The sequence below is a fragment of the Pseudorasbora parva genome, chromosome 11 (genome assembly GCF_024679245.1).
Source record: "Pseudorasbora parva isolate DD20220531a chromosome 11, ASM2467924v1, whole genome shotgun sequence".
In the NCBI taxonomy this organism is placed as follows: Eukaryota; Metazoa; Chordata; class Actinopteri; order Cypriniformes; family Gobionidae; genus Pseudorasbora; species Pseudorasbora parva.
This window is the reverse complement of record NC_090182.1, coordinates 1,726,036-1,745,274: the sequence shown is the minus strand read 5'-3', so window position 1 is coordinate 1,745,274 and position 19,239 is coordinate 1,726,036. Positions and strand designations below refer to the sequence as shown.

At 38.7% G+C, this 19,239-nt stretch overlaps 1 protein-coding gene across 2 annotated transcripts; it reads left to right on the top strand.

The window, feature by feature from the left end:
* Positions 1–4,710: 4,710 nt before the first annotated feature.
* Positions 4,711–17,551, top strand: npy7r (neuropeptide Y receptor Y7). Of its 2 annotated transcripts, XM_067456778.1 has the most exons (4): positions 4,711–5,137; positions 5,893–5,969; positions 12,212–13,363; positions 16,661–17,551. In XM_067456778.1, the coding sequence occupies exon 3, from the start codon at positions 12,245–12,247 to the stop codon at positions 13,340–13,342; it is 1,098 nt and encodes a 365-aa protein (XP_067312879.1). In that variant the 5' UTR covers positions 4,711–5,137; positions 5,893–5,969; positions 12,212–12,244; the 3' UTR covers positions 13,343–13,363; positions 16,661–17,551. The 2 variants fall into 2 exon arrangements, with proteins under 2 accessions (XP_067312879.1, XP_067312878.1); XM_067456777.1 differs by lacking the exon at positions 5,893–5,969 and having other exon boundaries at positions 4,715–5,137.
* Positions 17,552–19,239: the final 1,688 nt, after the last annotated feature.

Sequence of the window (19,239 nt, the reverse complement as noted above, 5' to 3'; positions counted from 1 at the left end):
AATAATAATAATAATAATAATAATAATAATAATAATAATAATAATAATAATAATTAAACACTATACCTACTCAATAAAATTGTGGCAACAGATTAATTTCAACAAATAAAATTAGGTTACAATTGATAAAATTAATTCTTTTAAAAAATGAGTAACTGCAAATAGCACACAAAAAGTTTAAATTTCTACGAGTAATTCTATTGATTTCTACGAGGCTCACGAGTACCGGGACTTTTATTATGACGGGACGGGACACAGTCGCTGGGGGCGCGCACTTCCGCTCTTCCGGTCATGATTATAAGGTAAAGCAGCTCTGTTTATCATATCAGATACATTTAAGTGTGTTTAAAATGATGTTATGACGTTCCTCTGTGCGTTCGCTCGGCGCTGCTAAGAGAAAATCGCTTCTGCAGAATAAAACCGAGGGTAGCGCAGATATGACGCGATTGACGGGCGACTCCCTCAAACGCTATGCTGACACGGCCCGGGTCATTGGTTAAAATAGCAATTTTCTCACAATTTACAAACAGTTGGAAACATTTGGGATATTGTAAGTACACTGTAAAAAATTGTGTCGTAAAATAACGGTAATCTACTGGCAGCTGTGGTTCCAGCAATGTACTGTTAATTTACAGCCCTCTACTGTTTATATACAGCTCTCATTTTTTACAGTATTTTACCGTAATAATACCATGAAAGGTAACTTTTCATTTGGAAAACTGATTGCTTCAAACAGTTCTCATTTTAAAACTAGTATTTATAGGTGTTTGTATCGTAAAACTTCATTTGAGTCATTACACACTTGTAAGGTGTAGTAGTAAAATGATTTAGAAACATGACTTTAACTTCAATCTTTGCGGTTCGTTGTGAGCAATAGCACACAAGTATGCGATAAATTACTCAACAAACGGCTCATAACTGCATCAGCAAACACAGTCACTGCCGTTAAATAAAGCATCAGGCAGCATATCATCAATGTTTCTCTGCTCATCCTGGACTGAAGCACAGGCTCTACTCTTCACAGCAATGGTAACCCACAAAACTAATGAATTCAACTAAAAGATCTCTTCTATATCATCTTGTGCAACAACACATAAACAGGTCATTTTAATATTTACTCTCCTTATCAGTTACTGACTTTGCACAACCTTTTTCTATTAACTTTCACTAATATTTCAGTGAAATTATCTTGATTCATCTGGTAAATCTGACTGTTACGTTTTACAGTATATTACTGTTTTTCCTTGATTTAACGGTAATCTACTGGCAGCTCTGGTTCCAGTAAAGTGCCGTTTTTTTACAGTACTTTTCCGTAAATTAATTTACAGTTTCTTACTGTTAATTTACGGTTCCCACTGTGGGTTTTTTCATCTAACCCCTTTAACCCTTTTAACCCCACAGCAAAATCTTCAGTTTTAAATGAACACTGAAGAGTGTACACACTACAGAGTGTTAGAGTAATTGAAGCATTGATGAAGTTCATGAGATAATTAAGAGATTAATTAAGTGATAACTGAGAACACCTGTTAACAAGAATCACTGAAGGACAGAGAAACACAAGAACTACAACTGACTTCAGCCACAGCTTTAGATGAAATCAACAGAAGATAAAAGAAGACATTACATCTCTGAAGATCTCAGCAGAGGATTAAACAACTCCACAAACAGCATTACCAGCTTCACACATTACTAACCAGACTGACTTTATTTCAGTCAGACGTCTACAGAAGCTCTTATTGAGAATTATCAGATCTTTAGGTGTTGATGTTTAATAGAAAATATTTGGTCACCCTTATCGTGATCAGTGTTTGCTTCAGTTGGGCTCTTGGCCCTTGACTTTGTAATGATAGTCTCTCTTTGTCTGCTATAACTGAGTGTTTATTAAACACATTTATTGTAGCAAAAAAGGCAAGAAAAAAAATGGTCAGAAATGATTGACTATGTTTTGCTATAATTGTAATAGGATGTTAAGTTTGTTAATCTTGTCGAGTGTTTTTCCCTAAACAAGCCCATTCTTTTAAAAACACATATCAACTCTTATTTTATCTTATTAAACTGTGACCTTTCTGAAATTATCAACCACTGATTAGGAATTAGTTATGAATGATTTATAAAGTCATGATTTTAACACATTGTTTGCTCTCTGCTGTCATTTAGACTCGCATAGACTTGAAGAATCAGCATATGAATCTCAACAATGGTGACAATCAATAAAAAAATGAACAGATCAACTCTGAACATCACAAAACACTACTTAAAGTCAACACAACAACTGCAGCAAAAATAAAGGCAAATAGTAAGAATTAAAGAAAATAACCAGGCTATTCAGCAGCATAATTTATTCGTGCCGCAATGCATGCTGGGAGTTTTGAGTGTCACCACGGCTGAGATTCATACACCGATTCTTGATGTCTGTGTGAGTCAGATTGATTCAGATGTTTTGACCACAAGCTGTTCCCATGCTCTTCAAATTATCTGGTTGTTGCAATACTGATGTTATAAAATTATTGGGTTCAAGTTTTACAAAAAATTAGGCATCAGCTATATGTTTATAATTAAGACTAGTAAATTATTAGTGAATTAAACCATTATTAAATAGTCAACATGACTAACTCATGTTTTTTTTCTCAGCTTTGCTTACTATAACAAATGTATTGAAAACACACCGTTACAGCAGCGAGAGAAAAACTAATGTTATTGTGTCAATGTTCAAGAGCCCAACTAAAGCAAACACTGATCACCATAATGGTAACGTCAGAAGAAACAATCAAACAACATCTGATAATTCTCAATGAGAGCTTCTGTAGACGTCTGACTGAAATAAAGTCAGTCTGGTTAGTAATGTGTGAAGCTGGTAATGCTGTTTGTGGAGTTGTTTAATCCTCTGATGAGATCTTCACAGATTTAATGTCTTCTTTTATCTTCAGTTGATGAAATCATGTTTCTCTTTCCATCAGTGATAACAGCAGGTGTTCATCAGTGTCTGAATTCACTCTCTTCTTTCCTCTCTCTCTGTCGAGTGGTCTATATCAGTGAACTAGTGTAGGGAATAGTGAATAAGGGGATAGGGAGTGATTTTGAACACAGCCTCTGAGTGTCGACTTTAAGTGTGTTAATTCACAGTATATTACTGTTGGCTATTTTCTCGAAAATGACAAATATTACCCAGAATGCATTGTTTTCTACAGTATATTACTGTTTTAATGGAAAACAGCATTTTACTGTCAAAATGTGGCCGTTTTTTTACAGCATTTTTTTACAGTGTACTCAACTGAACAAAATATATAACACTGGCCTAGTGGTTTTTGGATATTTTACTGCATAAATACTACATAGTGCAACTTTAAGAACTCTTTATTTTTTATTGCCAACATTGAAGACTTCGGCTCTCCGTGTTCGTGCACCGTCCGCATGACCTAATTTTGGTCATCATGAATGTTTTCATGTTCTCATTTTTTGAGAATTAACAGAGGTTTAGATGTTGACGATTTATTGAAAATGTTTGGTCACCATTATGGGGATCAGTGTTTCCTTCAGATGCACTAAAAAATTAAATGTTGTTCACTTTACTTTATAATTTAATTGTGTTCAGTCAACCAAACATATTTAAAACTAAAGTTACCTTAATTCATTTGTGTTAAAACTACATAAATCACGTTTATTGACTTAACTATCATGGGCAGTTGATCCGTAGTTCCCAGCATGCTTTGCAAGGGACTGCATTAGGAGAGTACATTTAGGGTGTTATTCTTTTGTGTTTTTTGTAAAGATGTTGTTTGCTAGTGTTATACTGCAAAAAAAAAGGCTTTTGTTACTTAGTAATTACTTTTCTTATTTAGTCCAAATATTTAAAAAAATCTTACATTGAGAAGCATTTACTAGACAAGCAAAAGTTTTTGTCTTGTTTTTTGGGGGTAAATGACTCAGAATTAAGTGAGTTTTTGCTTAAAATAAGCAAAATAATCTGCCAATGCATGAGGTAAAAAAATTATCTTGTTTTCTGTTTTGAGTTAAGATTACTTCACTTAATTTTTGAGTTATTTCCCCCAAAAAACAAGACAATAGTCTAGTAAGTGCGTCTTGTTTTAAGAATTTTTTGATGTTTGTGATGTTTTTAGACTAGAAACAAGACAAAAATACTAAGAAAAGCATTTTTTTCAGTGTAGTGTTTAATGATCAGTTATGTTGGACATTTAGACGCGTTTCTGTACTGTTTGTGAATGTTTTGTCTCCTATGCAGACTGTGGGCATTCAGTGCTGATGTGACAGCGTCCCAAAATGAGTCAGGACAACTCAATTACATTTCATTACATTAATTCATTTTTTATGAGTTGGGGCGACATATATATACTGGATGGAAAACCTTCACTCAATTAAACTGAGTTTGTCCAATGAGCTTTTATTTTATTGAGAGTTGGCAGTTTGACTCGTGGCTGTCAGTTTGTGGTTTACAGTGTAAAACCATGAATGCATTTATGCAATTGCCTGAAGTTTACATTATTATACGTGCAATAATGCATGGTTTTGAAAAGAGAGAGCTAAATGAACATCGTCCTGAATATGAGACCCCAAGGCGTCCGTGTCATTTCAGATGCAGAGCAACAGCTGTAACACATCTGTCTTTGTTCAGCAGTGCCTCAGGTGTGACTGCACCATCTGACTCAACACCACAAATATACAAACACAGAGTCCATCCAGAAACAACAGCTTCAGAAATCACTTAGCCTATTGCAATATAAGACGTCAGTTTCTGTTTTCCACAGTGTCAGGGTGATATTGGTCTTCAGGAGGATGTTATAATTAGAAGCTCGCTGTGGATGGCTGATGGCATGCGTTAGTGGAATAGAGCTCATGTCAAACCATGCTCCTCAATGCACCGACTATCAGAGCTCGTTTGATTTGGAAAGCGTCACATTGCATGCATGCACGAGCCAAACTCGAGCAGATCCTCCCTCATGCACCTAAAGTTCACGCGCTTCATCTCATCTCGCTGGTGCTTTGCTTTAAAAAACACTGCCTTTAGTTTCCCCGAAGCGTTCAGTGCGCTGTGCATCGGCGAGGATGAAGCTGAAGCTGAAGAGATGCGCGAACTTCACCACCATCCCGTCTATTACAGGACTAATGGCTCACACATAAGGTGAGGAGATCGCTCTTACTCATGTATAATACTCAACACGATGCAGAAATGGGGATTTCGGTTAAACATGGCACACGGCAGGTGTCTGGATCAGGATTGGGCATAATTCAGAATATTAATTCGGGTTAGAATGTCAGAAAATAGAATTAAAATTGCATGAAATTGCTCTAACTGTAGTTAAAAAAACAACTCCAAAGCGAATTATCATCAGCATATAACAAGCTGTAAAATGGCACATATTTAGTTTATTCATCATGTGTGTAATAAATGAATATGCATCTAAAGGAATTCTTTTCGCAGATTTACCTCAATCTGATGGGCTATATCTTTATTTATTTATGTTTATTTCATTTAATATGTAATTAAATATTTTATAACAAATAAAATGTTAGTTAAATAGTTTGATTGAAATAATACATCATTGTTTATATTTTTGTGATGCTGTATGTCAAACAAATGGGGCTGTTAACGACAATAGTTAGTTTAGAGAAATAAGTGATAAATGGCATAATTTGTCCAAATTAATGAAGTGATTACTTTTTGTCCGAAAGCTTTAATTAAATTCCTGGAGTGTGTGTGTGTGTGTGTGTGTGTGTGTGTGTGTGTGTGTGTGTGTGTGTGTGTGTGTGTGTGTGTGTGTGTGTGTGTGCGTGTGTGTGTGTGTGTGTGTGTGTGTGTGTGTGTGTGTGTGTGTGATTATTGAATTTCTTTGCATTCCCCTTCAGTAAATTCCTCTTCCTGTCATTCCTCTTCAGCATCCTTCAGCCATTTCCATTCAAACTCCAACCTGTGAACTGAAAGAGAGTCAATTCCTAAATTCTGCTCAGCCCTGGTCAGTAATTGGATTGTTGAGTGCATCTGTTTTGCGTACCAACATAGTATAACTACGTTACTACTAATACATATTAGTTAAATTAGATGAGATATACAGTTCCTCCAATGTTGCTTCTATAGTAATCATATATGACTGCATCAGCTGGACGTGCACTGGCACACTCAAGAGCCGTCGTCATGATGAGTTAGTGTGTGTGTGTGTGAGTGTGTGTGTGTGTGTGTGTGTGTGTGTGTGTGTGTGTGTGTGTGTGTGTGTGTGTGTGTGTGTGTGTGTGTGTGTGTGTGTGTGTGTGTGTGTGTGTGTGTGTTAATGGGGCTCCAGGAGCTCCTGATCCTCATAATGCAGTCGAGCTGATTCTCGAGGGACACAGTCATCAGACCCTGTACAGCCGAGGCTATTCTGAAGCGCTTTCCCTTTGCTTGTCCGCGCAGAAGGCTTGTTATTCATTACCGTGGCACTCTGGGTGATTTACGATGCCTTCTGGAAAGGGTCAGCACTACACATGCAGAGAGATTATAAGAATCCAATTTGTAGATCCATTAGAAACAAGTGTTTGGACTGTAGTTTGAATGAACGTGGAAAGGAAAGGTCGTGCGTTTTGAGGGATTTGACCTTTTGATGAATAGTGTCTCGTATTCATGCATGTGCCTCTGGAGGACCAACTCAGAAAAATCAGCAGACTGTGACATGAACAGAAAAGCTAAACCACATCCTACTAGAAATGACCTTTTGACAAGTCAACATGAAATCAAAAGTGACCTTTTTTATTTTCATAATCCACATTCCCAGTGTTAAGGTACACTATGTAACTTTTTTTTTCAGCAGTCAGTGGAGTCTGTCAGCAGTCGTGGCGGAGACTGTGCTAATATAGTGCATCTGTCCATCATAAAAGTGCATCTGTCCATCATAAAAGTGCATCTGTCCATCATAAAAGTGCATCTGTCCATCATAAAAGTGCATCTGTCCATCATAAAAGTGCATCTCTCCATCATAAAAGTGCATCTGTCCATCATAAAAGTGCATCTGTCCATCATAAAAGTGCATCTCTCCATCATAAAAGTGCATCTGTCCATCATAATAGTGCATCTGTCCATCATAAAAGTGCATCTGTCCATCATAAAAGTGCATCTGTCCATCATAAAAGTGCATCTATCCATCATAAAAGTGCATCTGTCCATCATAAAAGTGCATCTGTCCATCATAATAGTGCATCTGTCCATCATAAAAGTGCATCTGTCCATCATAAAAGTGCATCTGTCCATCATAAAAGTGCATCTCTCCATCATAAAAGTGCATCTGTCCATCATAAAAGTGCATCTGTCCATCATAAAAGTGCATCTGTCCATCATAAAAGTGCATCAACATAAAAGTGCATCTGTCCATCATAAAAGTGCATCTGTCCATCATAAAAGTGCATCTATTTATTTATGCATCTATCCATCATAAAAGTGCATCTGTCCATCATAAAAGTGCATCTGTCCATCATAAAAGTGCATCTATCCATCATAAAAGTGCATCTGTCCATCATAAAAGTGCATCTGTCCATCATAAAAGTGCATCTGTCCATCATAAAAGTGCATCTGTCCATCATAATAGTGCATCTCTCCATCATAAAAGTGCATCTGTCCATCATAAAAGTGATTCTGTCCATCATAAAAGTGCATCTGTCCATCATAAAAGTGCATCTGTCCATCATAAAAGTGCATCTGTCCATCATAAAAGTGCATCTGTCCATCATAAAAGTGCATCTGTCCATCATAAAAGTGCATCTATCTATTTATGCATCTATCCATCATAAAAGTGCATCTGTCCATCATAAAAGTGCATCTGTCCATCATAAAAGTGCATCTGTCCATCATAAAAGTGCATCTATCCATCATAAAAGTGCATCTATCCATCATAAAAGTGCATCTATCCATCATAAAAGTGCATCTATCCATCATAAAAGTGCATCTATCCATCATAAAAGTGCATCTATCCATCATAAAAGTGCATCTATCCATCATAAAAGTGCATCTGTCCATCATAATAGTGCATCTATCCATCATAAAAGTGCATCTATCCATCATAAAAGTGCATCTATCCATCATAAAAGTGCATCTGTCCATCATAAAAGTGCATCTGTCCATCATAATAGTGCATCTCTCCATCATAAAAGTGCATCTGTCCATCATAAAAGTGCATCTGTCCATCATAATAGTGCATCTCTCCATCATAAAAGTGCATCTATCCATCATAAAAGTGCATCTGTCCATCATAATAGTGCATCTATCCATCATAAAAGTGCATCTATCCATCATAAAAGTGCATCTATCCATCATAAAAGTGCATCTGTCCATCATAAAAGTGCATCTGTCCATCATAATAGTGCATCTCTCCATCATAAAAGTGCATCTGTCCATCATAATAGTGCATCTATCCATCATAAAAGTGCGTTGAGTAAATGCAAAAGCGTTAAGTTGAATAAGGATGGTGGTCTGCCAGTACATAGATATTTTACTTTATAACGTGTTAAATGTGGATATTTTTCTTTCACAAACCCATCGATTCGCTTCAGAAGGCTTTTATTAACCCCCGGAGCTGTGTGGAGCAGTTATATGATGGATAGATGCACTCTCTTGTTCTTAAAATTTTGAGCTGCCGTTAAAAAGCTTGGGAGAGCCATGTCTAATATACCTCTGATCTAGTCTGAGAGAAGATGGTCACCTACACCCAGGATGACTTGAGCGAGAGTAAATCATGGATTGAATTTTTGGGTGAACTAACCCTTGAAGCCTAAAAGTGAATGTTTCATGAGACGGAGGATAATCTCTCTCTCTTTTTATTCATGAGACAAAATCATATTCATTCAGTCACTCCGAGCCAAAGCGCAACCGAAACAATGTTCTTCCGCTAAATACATGACGTTTTTATAAGTTATAGCTCAGCTTTAGCCAATCGGCTGTTTAGATTATATTTCCGCAGTTGATTCAGGAACAAAAAGTCCACTTTTCCGATGATTATTTCGCTAAATACATAAGACAAGAAAGGAGAAAGTGTAACGGGTTAAATCCTGTTACCAAAATGGTTATATTATAAAGCAAAGCAGGAAAGACATTTATGTTTTTCTGACCAGAAACCCGTTGTCCACCTTCACAGCTCTATAGCTCAGTAACAAATGGAGGCAATACTTCTTCTTCTTCTTTCCTAAGGAACAATAGAAATATACCCGCAGCTAAAAACAGTGTTACAACCTAGTTTCCTTTTTTTTACTCGATGCGCCCTGAAAGATGGAGTGTCCTCTCTGGTGGAGGGAGACCACATTAGAGCTGAGTTTTTGTTTTCAGTCTCTAAATGACCGTAGATGTCAAGGGTCTTTATTGGCCATTTTCATTTTCCCTCGAGCAAAAAAAGCTGTCCGTACAGTTTGAGTCCTATAATCAGCTTAAAAGACAATACAGGCACTTCTAAATGTGCTCATGAGCCCAGATCATTCTTGGGAGAAGCTCATTGTCTTGCTCTGAGCCTCCTGTAAATTGGATTTTAATGAAGCTCAATCCATCTCTTATGAGCAGGAAAGGGCCTCGTTAACCTTTGTGTAATTAAATATGCTTGAATATTTTGGTAGCAAAGCCATGATAGCCATCATTCATTAATAGCTTTAATTAAACATGATAAAAAATAACAAAGACGGCTGTGTTTGCTTAAGCTAAACATATCTCAGTGCCATTTCATTTCTCGTTCTAATGATGCCGTTATCTAACTCTCCGCTTCTGCCTCGCGGTACTGTGATGATATATTACGACTTATACCTTCCACACTACATATTTCATCAGGTGTGTATGCCTCTCTTCTATATTTCAACTGCGCACACAAAAAGAAAAGAAGACATCATTCAGATGCCATCTAAAAGCCTCCATGCTGAGAATGAGACCTCCGATGTTCATTTATAATTGAACATGTGCAATGAAATGTGAACTCGTATGGGCCGCCAACTGACTATTTCAATACTTTACATTTTTCATTTTAATTATCTGAATGTCATCACGTTATGCACTAATATCTCCCGTATATACCCGAATATAAGACGACCCTGAATATAAGATGACCCCCCATTTTCCAGACTTATTTTTGGGGAAAAAAGCGATTTTTGTGGCATAAATATGAAAAATGTTCTACTGATAAATAATGCATTGGACCACCATTTATTACAGGGCTTGACATTAAGCATGTTCATGTGCTTCTCCTTCAGACAGTAAACCGCTCATTCACTTGTTCGAGTGAAAAAAATAGCTTTTCCAGGAAAAAGGTGTATTTTTAATGTTTTGTGTTGTAAATATAATTTATTCTGAAGCAATATTCTCACCAGTGTTCAATCAGCTTTGGCATATTTTAAATCTGCATATTTGTGATAGTTCTACCTTTTATAAAGGGCATTTTTACCCCTAATCTTATATTATTAAATTTGATCTATACATTAAATTAAAATAAGACACTATAGGGCTGTTACCAATCAAATTAAATAATTTACACTGCAAATTACAACTGCATTAAATAATGTTATGAGATTTGTATTTTTGGATAAATAAGAAATGTTGGAAAGAATGTTTAAACATGAAACTACCAGTAGGTGGCAGCAGGTGAGTCTTAATGAGTGAGTCATTGAGTCGATTCATCCAAACGATTAATTCAAACGACTGATTCATTCAAGAATGAGGCAGTCGTTTACGAACAGATCACTGAATCTTTGATTCAACTGATTCCTTCAAACACTGAATCGTTCAGTAACACACACACACACAGTTGCTGTGAGAAGCGTTACGGTTCTGCAGTGATATTTTCGCTGCTGAAACAGAACAAAAACCGTCAATATTGCATCTAAAATGTAAGTGACTAAATGTTAATTAATATTTTATGGAGCTGTCGTATGAAATCAGTGTCGTTTTCAGACGTGATGGTGTTCAGGAAAACACACTCTTGGTTGTGTGCTGTTGTTTAACTGTATCATATGTTATAAATATATAAACTGCACATGTTGAATGTTAAGCTCAGTTTCTCAGTGTCATGTGTTGAGATTTCTCCCCGAGAGCACGAGCGCCAACAGCGCCACCTTGTTATTGTCAGACATGTGATTTTGTCTATATCACGAATATAAGACGACACCCCATTTTCAGCCTATTTTTAGGACACAAAACCATGTCTTCTATAAGGGTATATACGGTACTATCACACACAGAAACCATAACATGCCCGATGTGTCTTAAAGTCATGAAACAGAATTTGCGCTGGTCTTCTGCTCTATTGTGCCGAATATCGAGTGAATCGCTTCACAAACAAGAGCAAATGTAGGGGCGGGCTTGATTGTGTCTGTGGGGAATTGATTGGATAATGGTGGTTTGCTATTGGCTGATCTCATGTGAGTGACAGGTGGCCCCGCCCTCGTCATCAGAGAACCTGTCACTCACATGAGATCCACCAATAGCAAACCACCATCATCCAATCAATTCCCCAGTTAGTTATTCTGACTCAGTCGTGTTTATCGTCACTGTCTTTGCGTTAGTTCTCATTGATTACTATGGTTTCTGATTATCCTCACCTGTTCCTCATTCTGTTCATCATCATCCTCTGTGTATTTAAGCCTTCAGTTCTCCTCGGTTCATGGTCTCGTGTTAACGTGACGCCGATGTTTGTAGTTTGTATTTGCTTAAAACTAGATTATAGAATTTATGGTTAGACATTTTTCAACCCAAGTTGGGTTGTTTTTAACCCAGCGGTTGGGTTAAATGTTTGCTTAAGACAACCTAATTTGTGGGTTAAAACAACCCACTAAATTATATTACTAAATGATCTGCCAATGGGGTGAGAAAAATAATCTTATCCGTCCCAAACAGAAATAAGATTATTTTTCTCACCCCATTGGCAGATCATTTTGCCGGTTTTAAGCAAAAACTCACTTCATTTAGATTTTTTTTGCCAGACAACAAAGCAAAAATATCTTATGTCGTTTTACTGATCTAATAAATGCATCTTGATTTAAGAGTTTTTAGATATTTGGACTGGAAGCAAGAAAAAAAAACTAAATAAGAAGAGCATTTTCGGATCAGTTTACGTTTTCTGCTATTAATAATAACAGTGAGTTTAATTAAAAAGCAGATCGGTGTGTTTGGTTTTGTCAAGCCACCATAAGAGCTGTATCTGGATGTGTCCAGTGCTGTGTTTTTGTAAATGGACCTGAACGTTCTCTCTCTTCTGTTCCACAGGTTCATGTCGCGTGTCCTCGGCATCAGCTCAACATGGGCCGCTCAGATCTAGCCAATGCGTCGGCGCTCCATGAGCCCGGCCTGGCAAACGACAGCATTAACACACACAGACCGGCATTCGTGGACGACGTGACCAAACACCTGAGCGTCCAGATCTCGCTCATCTTCGCATACTCGCTGATAATCCTGCTGGGGCTGGTGGGCAACTCGCTGGTCATCTACATGATCTTCCTGTACCGGAACATGCGCACCGTCACCAACTATTTCATCGCAAACCTGGCGCTGGCGGACCTGATGGTGGACACGTTGTGTTTGCCCTTTACGCTGGTCTACACCCTGCTGGACGAGTGGAAATTTGGGGCGGTGATGTGCCATATGGTACCTTACAGCCAGGCTCTGAGCGTGCATGTGTCCGTGCTAACGCTAACGGTCATCGCGGTGGAGCGCTATCGGTGTATCGTCTTCCATCTCGGACAGCGGATCAAACGTTGCACCAGCTTCCTAATCATCGGCCTGACTTGGCTATTCGGCGCCGTGCTAGCTGGACCGCTGGCTATTTTCCGTGAATACCGCTATGAGGAAATCCCTTACATTGATTTGCGTATCGCGGTTTGCTCTGAGAAGTGGCCTAGCGGGACTACGGTCATCTACAGCCTCTCCATGCTCCTCCTGCAGTATGTGATCCCCCTGGCCATCATTAGCTACGCTTACGTTTGCATCTGGATGAAGCTGAGGAACCACATTAGCCCGTGCAGCCGCAGCGAAAGCATGGCCCGTATCGCGCGCCGGAAGAAGACCACGAAGATGCTGGCGCTCGTGGTGGCGGTCTTCGCCGTCTGCTGGCTGCCCTTCCACGTGTTCCAGCTGGCCAGCGACCTCGACCTCGTTCTCAAGTTCAAAGAGTACAAACTCATCTACACCCTGTTCCACATCGTGGCCATGTGCTCCACTTTTGTCAATCCGCTGCTCTACGGCTGGATGAACCAGAACTACAGGAACGGCTTCCTCATGTTCTTCCGCTGCGAGCACAAGCCGGACGCCATCTACCCCGACGGATCCTTCAGGACTCGATCGCTGAGAGGGATGATCGTCAACGGGGTCACTGAGGGTCAGCCCGCCGCGGCTGTCTGATCGAGAGGGGCACAGTATACGGTACACTCCACAAAATACCAGCAATTGGGTTGTTTTAACCCAGCGATTGGGTTGCAAACCTTTAACTCAACCGCTGGGTTAAAAGCAACCCAATTTGGGTTGAAAATGGACTGATGTCCAGAGTATACAACAGAGACACATTCGATTTTATTCTCCTGTAAAACACTAGATGGTGCTCTTTCCTAAACATCAACAGCTCAGTTTGCATGTGTAAATTTGGCTGCCCTTGCCTGTTTAGATACACTATATTGCCAGAAGTGTTGTGCTGCCTGCCTTCACACACACATGAGCTCCCCATTGTTAATCCGTGGGGTTTAATATGGAGTCGGCCCACCCTCTCTAACAGCTCCAGCTCTTCTGGAAAAGCTTTCATCAAGGTTTAGGAGTGTGTTTATGGGGATTTTTGCCCATTCTTCTAGAAGCTCATTTGTGAGGTCAGGCACTGATGTTGGACGAGAAGGCCTGGCTCTCAGTCTCCGCTCTAATTCATCCCAAAGCTGTTCTATCGGGTTGAGCTCAGGACTCTGTGCAGGCCAGTCCAGTTCCTCCACACCAAACTCCTCATCCATGTCTTTATGGACCGACGCTTTGTGCACTGGAGCGCAGTCATGCTGGGACAGGAAGGGGCCGTCCACAAACTGATCCCACAAAGTCAGGAGCGGGAAATTGTCCAAAATGTCTTGGTGAAGCATTAAGAGTTCCTTTCACTGGAACTAAGGGGCCAACCGCTGAAAAACAACCCCACCCCATAATCCCCCCTCCACCAAACTTTACACTTGGCACAATGCAGTCAGGCAAGTCCCGTTCTCCTGGCGACGGCCAAACCCAGACTCGTCCATGGGATTGTCAGCCTGAAGCGTGATTGGTCGCTCAGAGAACACGGCTCACTGCTCTAGAGTCCAGTGGCGGCTGCTTTACTCCACCGCATCCCACGCTTTGCATTGCTCTTGGTGATGTAAGGCTTGGATGAGCTGCTCGGCCATGGAAACCCATTCCATGAAGCTCTCTCCGCTGTTCTTAAGCTCATCTGAAGGCCACGGAAGTCTGGAGCTGTTGACTCTGCAGAAAGTTGGAGACTTCTGCTCACTGTGACCCTCAGCATGCGCTGACCCCGCTCTGGGATTTAACACTTCGTGGCTGAGTTGCTGTTGTTCCCAATGGCTTCCTCTTTGTTATAATCCCACTAACAGTTGAGCGTGGAATATTTAGTAGTGAGGAAATGTCAGGAATGGACTTATTGCACAGGTGTCAGCCTATCACGGCCCCACGCTTGAGTTCACTGAGCTCCTGAGAGCGACCCATTCTTACACTAATGTGTGTAGAAGCGTCTGCAGGCCGAGAGCTGGAGTTATACACAGATTGAACACCTGAACTCAGAGATAAGGAGGAGTGTCCCAATACTTCTGGCAGTATAGTGTGTATAGGCCTTTATAAGCTGTGGCAGTTGATCTGGTATATTTCTCTGTTCTCCTTCTTGGCTAGCAGAAGTTCTAAATGGCTGGTAACTTTAACATTTAGTAGCCAAGTTGGCCAATAAGTGAACAAGTTAATTTCAAACCCTGAGTGTTTATGTGAAAGTACACTTTAAAGTAAACTAGTTTATTCGTTTTATACTGCAAGTTTTAAAGTTTTACTATTTAATAGGGAACATTATATTTATATATTATTTTGGCATTGTTAGTATACCCTTCTATGATGTTCTTATTTAAATATTAATTTTTATACTTGAAACCTTTAAGTAGATTTGAAGTATATTTCTATGTACACTAGCAGTGGACCCTACACAACAATTCACATACTAATAATTAGGAGAATATTTGTTTTCTTTCTAAATCTATATTTTCATTTTTAATGCAAGTTTATAAGACAGTAAAAAGGATTTAATAGGCTACTCGATCAAAAGAGAAAACGCTACAAGACAAGTGTACTTAGAATACTTAATTATAATTTTAATGCTATATCTCTTAAAACATTGAGCAGAAGTATAGTTCAATATAGTATAGTATAGGTCAAGAATACTTCAGTGTACATGCACATAAAAACTAGACGAGAGTTCTCATTTTAAGTTTTAAAGTGAACTAATATACTTTAATATTCTGCTTTTTTGTATATGTGTGATCCAGCGACACAAAGCTGATTCTGTGCGGATTAATTATTGATTTATGTAGCATGAGAATCTTTAAAATGACCTGTCTTGTTATTGATTTCAAGGAATTAAATCAACAGTTTTTCAATAACAGATGAATATGTAAAAGTGTTGTATGGGGAATGATAATGAGCTGGGTGTCCACCGTTAAAATGGCCGCCATATTTATCACATTTTTCTGTATTTGTTTATTTAATATATATACTGACTAGTGCTGTCAAATCAATTAATCACATCTAACATTTTTGTTTATATATATATATATATATATGTGTGTGTGTGTGTGTGTGTGTGTGTGTGTGTGTGTGTGTGTGTGTGTGTGTGTGTGTGTGTGTATACAGTATGTATGTATAGGTATATGGGTGTGTATAAAATATAAACACAGATGAGGCATAACATTATCCTATTAACCCTAATATTGTGTTGGTCCCCCTGACCCGTCTCTGATGGACTCCTCTAGACCCCTGAAGGTGTGCTGTATCTGGCACCAAGATGTTAGCAGCATATCCTTTAAGTCCTGTAAGTTGCGAGGTGGATCGGCCTTGTTTGTTCAGCTCATCCCACAGATGCTCGATTGGATTGAGATCTGGGGAATCTGGAGGCCGAGTCGAAGCCTCAAACTGGTCGTTGTGCTCCTCAAACCATTCCTGAAGCATTTGTGCTTTGTGTCAGGAGCATTATCCTGCTGGAAGAGCCACAGCCACCAGAATACCGTTTCCATCAAAGGCTGAACATGGTCTCAGCAATGCTTAGGTAGGTGGAGCGTGTCAAAGGCCACTGTTGGTGCTTTCGGCGGGGTCAGAGGTCAAACTGAGCTGCTCTGTGTATTCTGACAGCTTTCTATCAGAACCAGCATTAACTTCTGGAGCAGTTTGAGCTCCAGTAGCTCGTCTGTTTGATCGGACCCCACGGGCCAGCCTTCGCTCCCCACGTGCATCAATGAGCCTTGGCCGCCCATGACCCTGTGGCCGGTTGTCATAATGCCTGATCGGTGTATACACACATTATATAAACAAAACATTTTATGTCAGATGCAATTAATCAATTTGACAGCACTAATAGTTGAAGTGATTGTTCTGAAAATGTTATGCCTTTAGCCCTACACGGCCTGTGTTTTGATGCACATTGACTAATGAACTCATTCTGTGCAGGTTTAACTCCACCAGCGGTGTCCGTTTATCATCACCCAAGCTTGGGCAAAACTCGCACTCATAAAGTCCGGGGTCAGCCTGGATGCAGATGGGCGTCCACCTCTGGAAACACTTTTAGAGCCAATCACGCAAAGCTCTACATGTCACGTGACTGATCAGGATCAAGCGCTCCGTCTGCATGTGATTTGAATAATCACTGAGGGCCATACTATTATTTTATTTACAGTCTATGTGGCAGTATGAGATGACATCATCACGACTCTGATTGGCTGACGGCACGATAAGAGCGCGCGCAATCCAAACCCTTCACTATTCTGAGCTGTTACCTGAGGTCCATTTCATGCTTCAACAGCCCTTCGGAAGATTAAAATATCCGTGATGTTTATGGACTATATGTCGTCAGAGTACAGTCGATGCCATTGCTTTGCAGAAACCTTGATCCCATGGCTAAAAATATGCATTATGGGATACAGTCTCGACAATGTGCTTTGTTGTGCACATTTAGGCAGTTCTGGGTGTTACTCCACATGTCAGAAATAGCAAGAGAGCTAAAACATGCAGCTAATGAGTGAACATTAAACTAATGAATGTCTTTGTTATTCACTTATATTAACAGTTCGATGATGAGTTTAAACACTGGTTGGATGGATTTGCATGTGTTGTTTTGTGTGAGTTTGCATTGGGCCGATCGATACATCACGTGAATAAATTGCTTTATGTTTCTGACTGTATTTATCCTGCAAGCTGTGCCGGTTATCTTTAATGTGATCTGTTCTTGTGTATGCTTCACTGGCATATGTAATATCTATAATGTGAGATGACATTGAAGTATTGCCTGCTCTGTGAGGATGCACTGGGTGAAAGGAAAATAAAACTATAGCTACATCTGCATATTGTTTTCATCTGTTCGGTGCCTTATCAAATCTACCCATCGACACAAAGCCAAAGCAACTCAAGCACTTCACAGAAGATGAATTATGAAAACAAAACAACAATAATATTCACAGAGCAGCTGCTGCATTATTCACCATCTCCGGTAAAACTCGGTGTTTTATTGCACACGGGAGAGAAACCTCGGAGAATAGGCCTCTCTCTCCACACACACACACACACACACACACACACACACACACACACACACACACACACACACACACACACACACACACACACAAACAGGTTATTTTCGAAATATGCCAATTTAAGAAAACTATCGTCAGGACTCAGGAGAGTGAATTGTATTTGTTCTAAAAACAGCAATGAGCAAATCCTGTGGCAAAACTGTAATCTCCAGAACGATCTGTGGTTGTCTGAATTTGTTTTTCACCAAGACAAATCTAAGTAAAAAGCATAAAAAGGCGTGTGTGATATCATTAGAGGTAATGCGGTTATTGTCCTCGGTTCAACTCTGATCAGGGTCTGCCCTCTGTTGGACACAAGCGGAACGAATCTAACACAACATAAAGTACATCGCACACATTAATCATTTTAAAAACAAAACTAATGCATTTATCATCTATGGTTTTTATCATCTATGGTATCATTTATCATCTGTGGTTTTACTCATCTATGGTATCATTTATCATCTGTGGGTCGTGGTTTTTGTGTGTGTGTAAAACAAAATATCACAAAAAACATTGATATTTACCATTTTCCAGAGATACAAAATTAGATCAATTAACCTCAAAACTGTTTTGAATGACTACACTGTAAAAAAAAAAAAAAAAAAAATTGGTTGGTTTTTGTTGGTTTAACTTAAAAAAGTAAGTAACCTGGTTGCCTTAAAATTTTGAGTTTATTGAAATTAAAAATTTGAGTTGATACAATGAAGGAAATTTGTTTAATAAATAGAAACTCAAAATATTATTGTATCTGAACCACATAAATCATTTGATAAATCTTAAAAATAGCACAATTTGGCTGCGTCATCACAAATAAAACACACAATTACCCAATATGCTTACAACATCTGTTAATAATATTTTAATAAAGGCTGTCGAATCTCAAAAAATTGTCCTTGTATTAACTCAAAATTTTAATTTCAATTAACTCAAAATTTTAAGGCAACCAGGTCACTTTTTTTCTAAATAATTTTTTACAGTGTAAATAATACACATTTTCAGTCATTATAGTCTCTTATAGTCTTATATGTCTGAGTTACATCTTGTATAACTAATAAAAAAAAGTTTAACAGTTCCTAACTTATTTTGATAAGTTAAATGTTGTCATAACTTATTAAACATAATATTTTACAGTGTAGAGGTTGGTTAGACTTTGTCTTATCTTATTCCTGTTTTTACCTTTTTATTTTAATTGTTTTTATTCTTTTTAATATATTGTTTATTATCTTTTACATTTTTGGATTAAATTATTTATAGGGATTTCGGTCAGGAGTAATATATTAAAGCAATGAATCATATTGAACTCTTTTTGTTGGTTGAGTAATGATGAAATTGGTTATATGTGCATTTATTAAATCATTTATCATTGGTTGCTTTTGGTTTCACATTGTGTGAAGACTAAAGCTCCTGGGTTACACTTCTTCCGATGTCTTGTGTTAAGAATCATTTAAATATTGC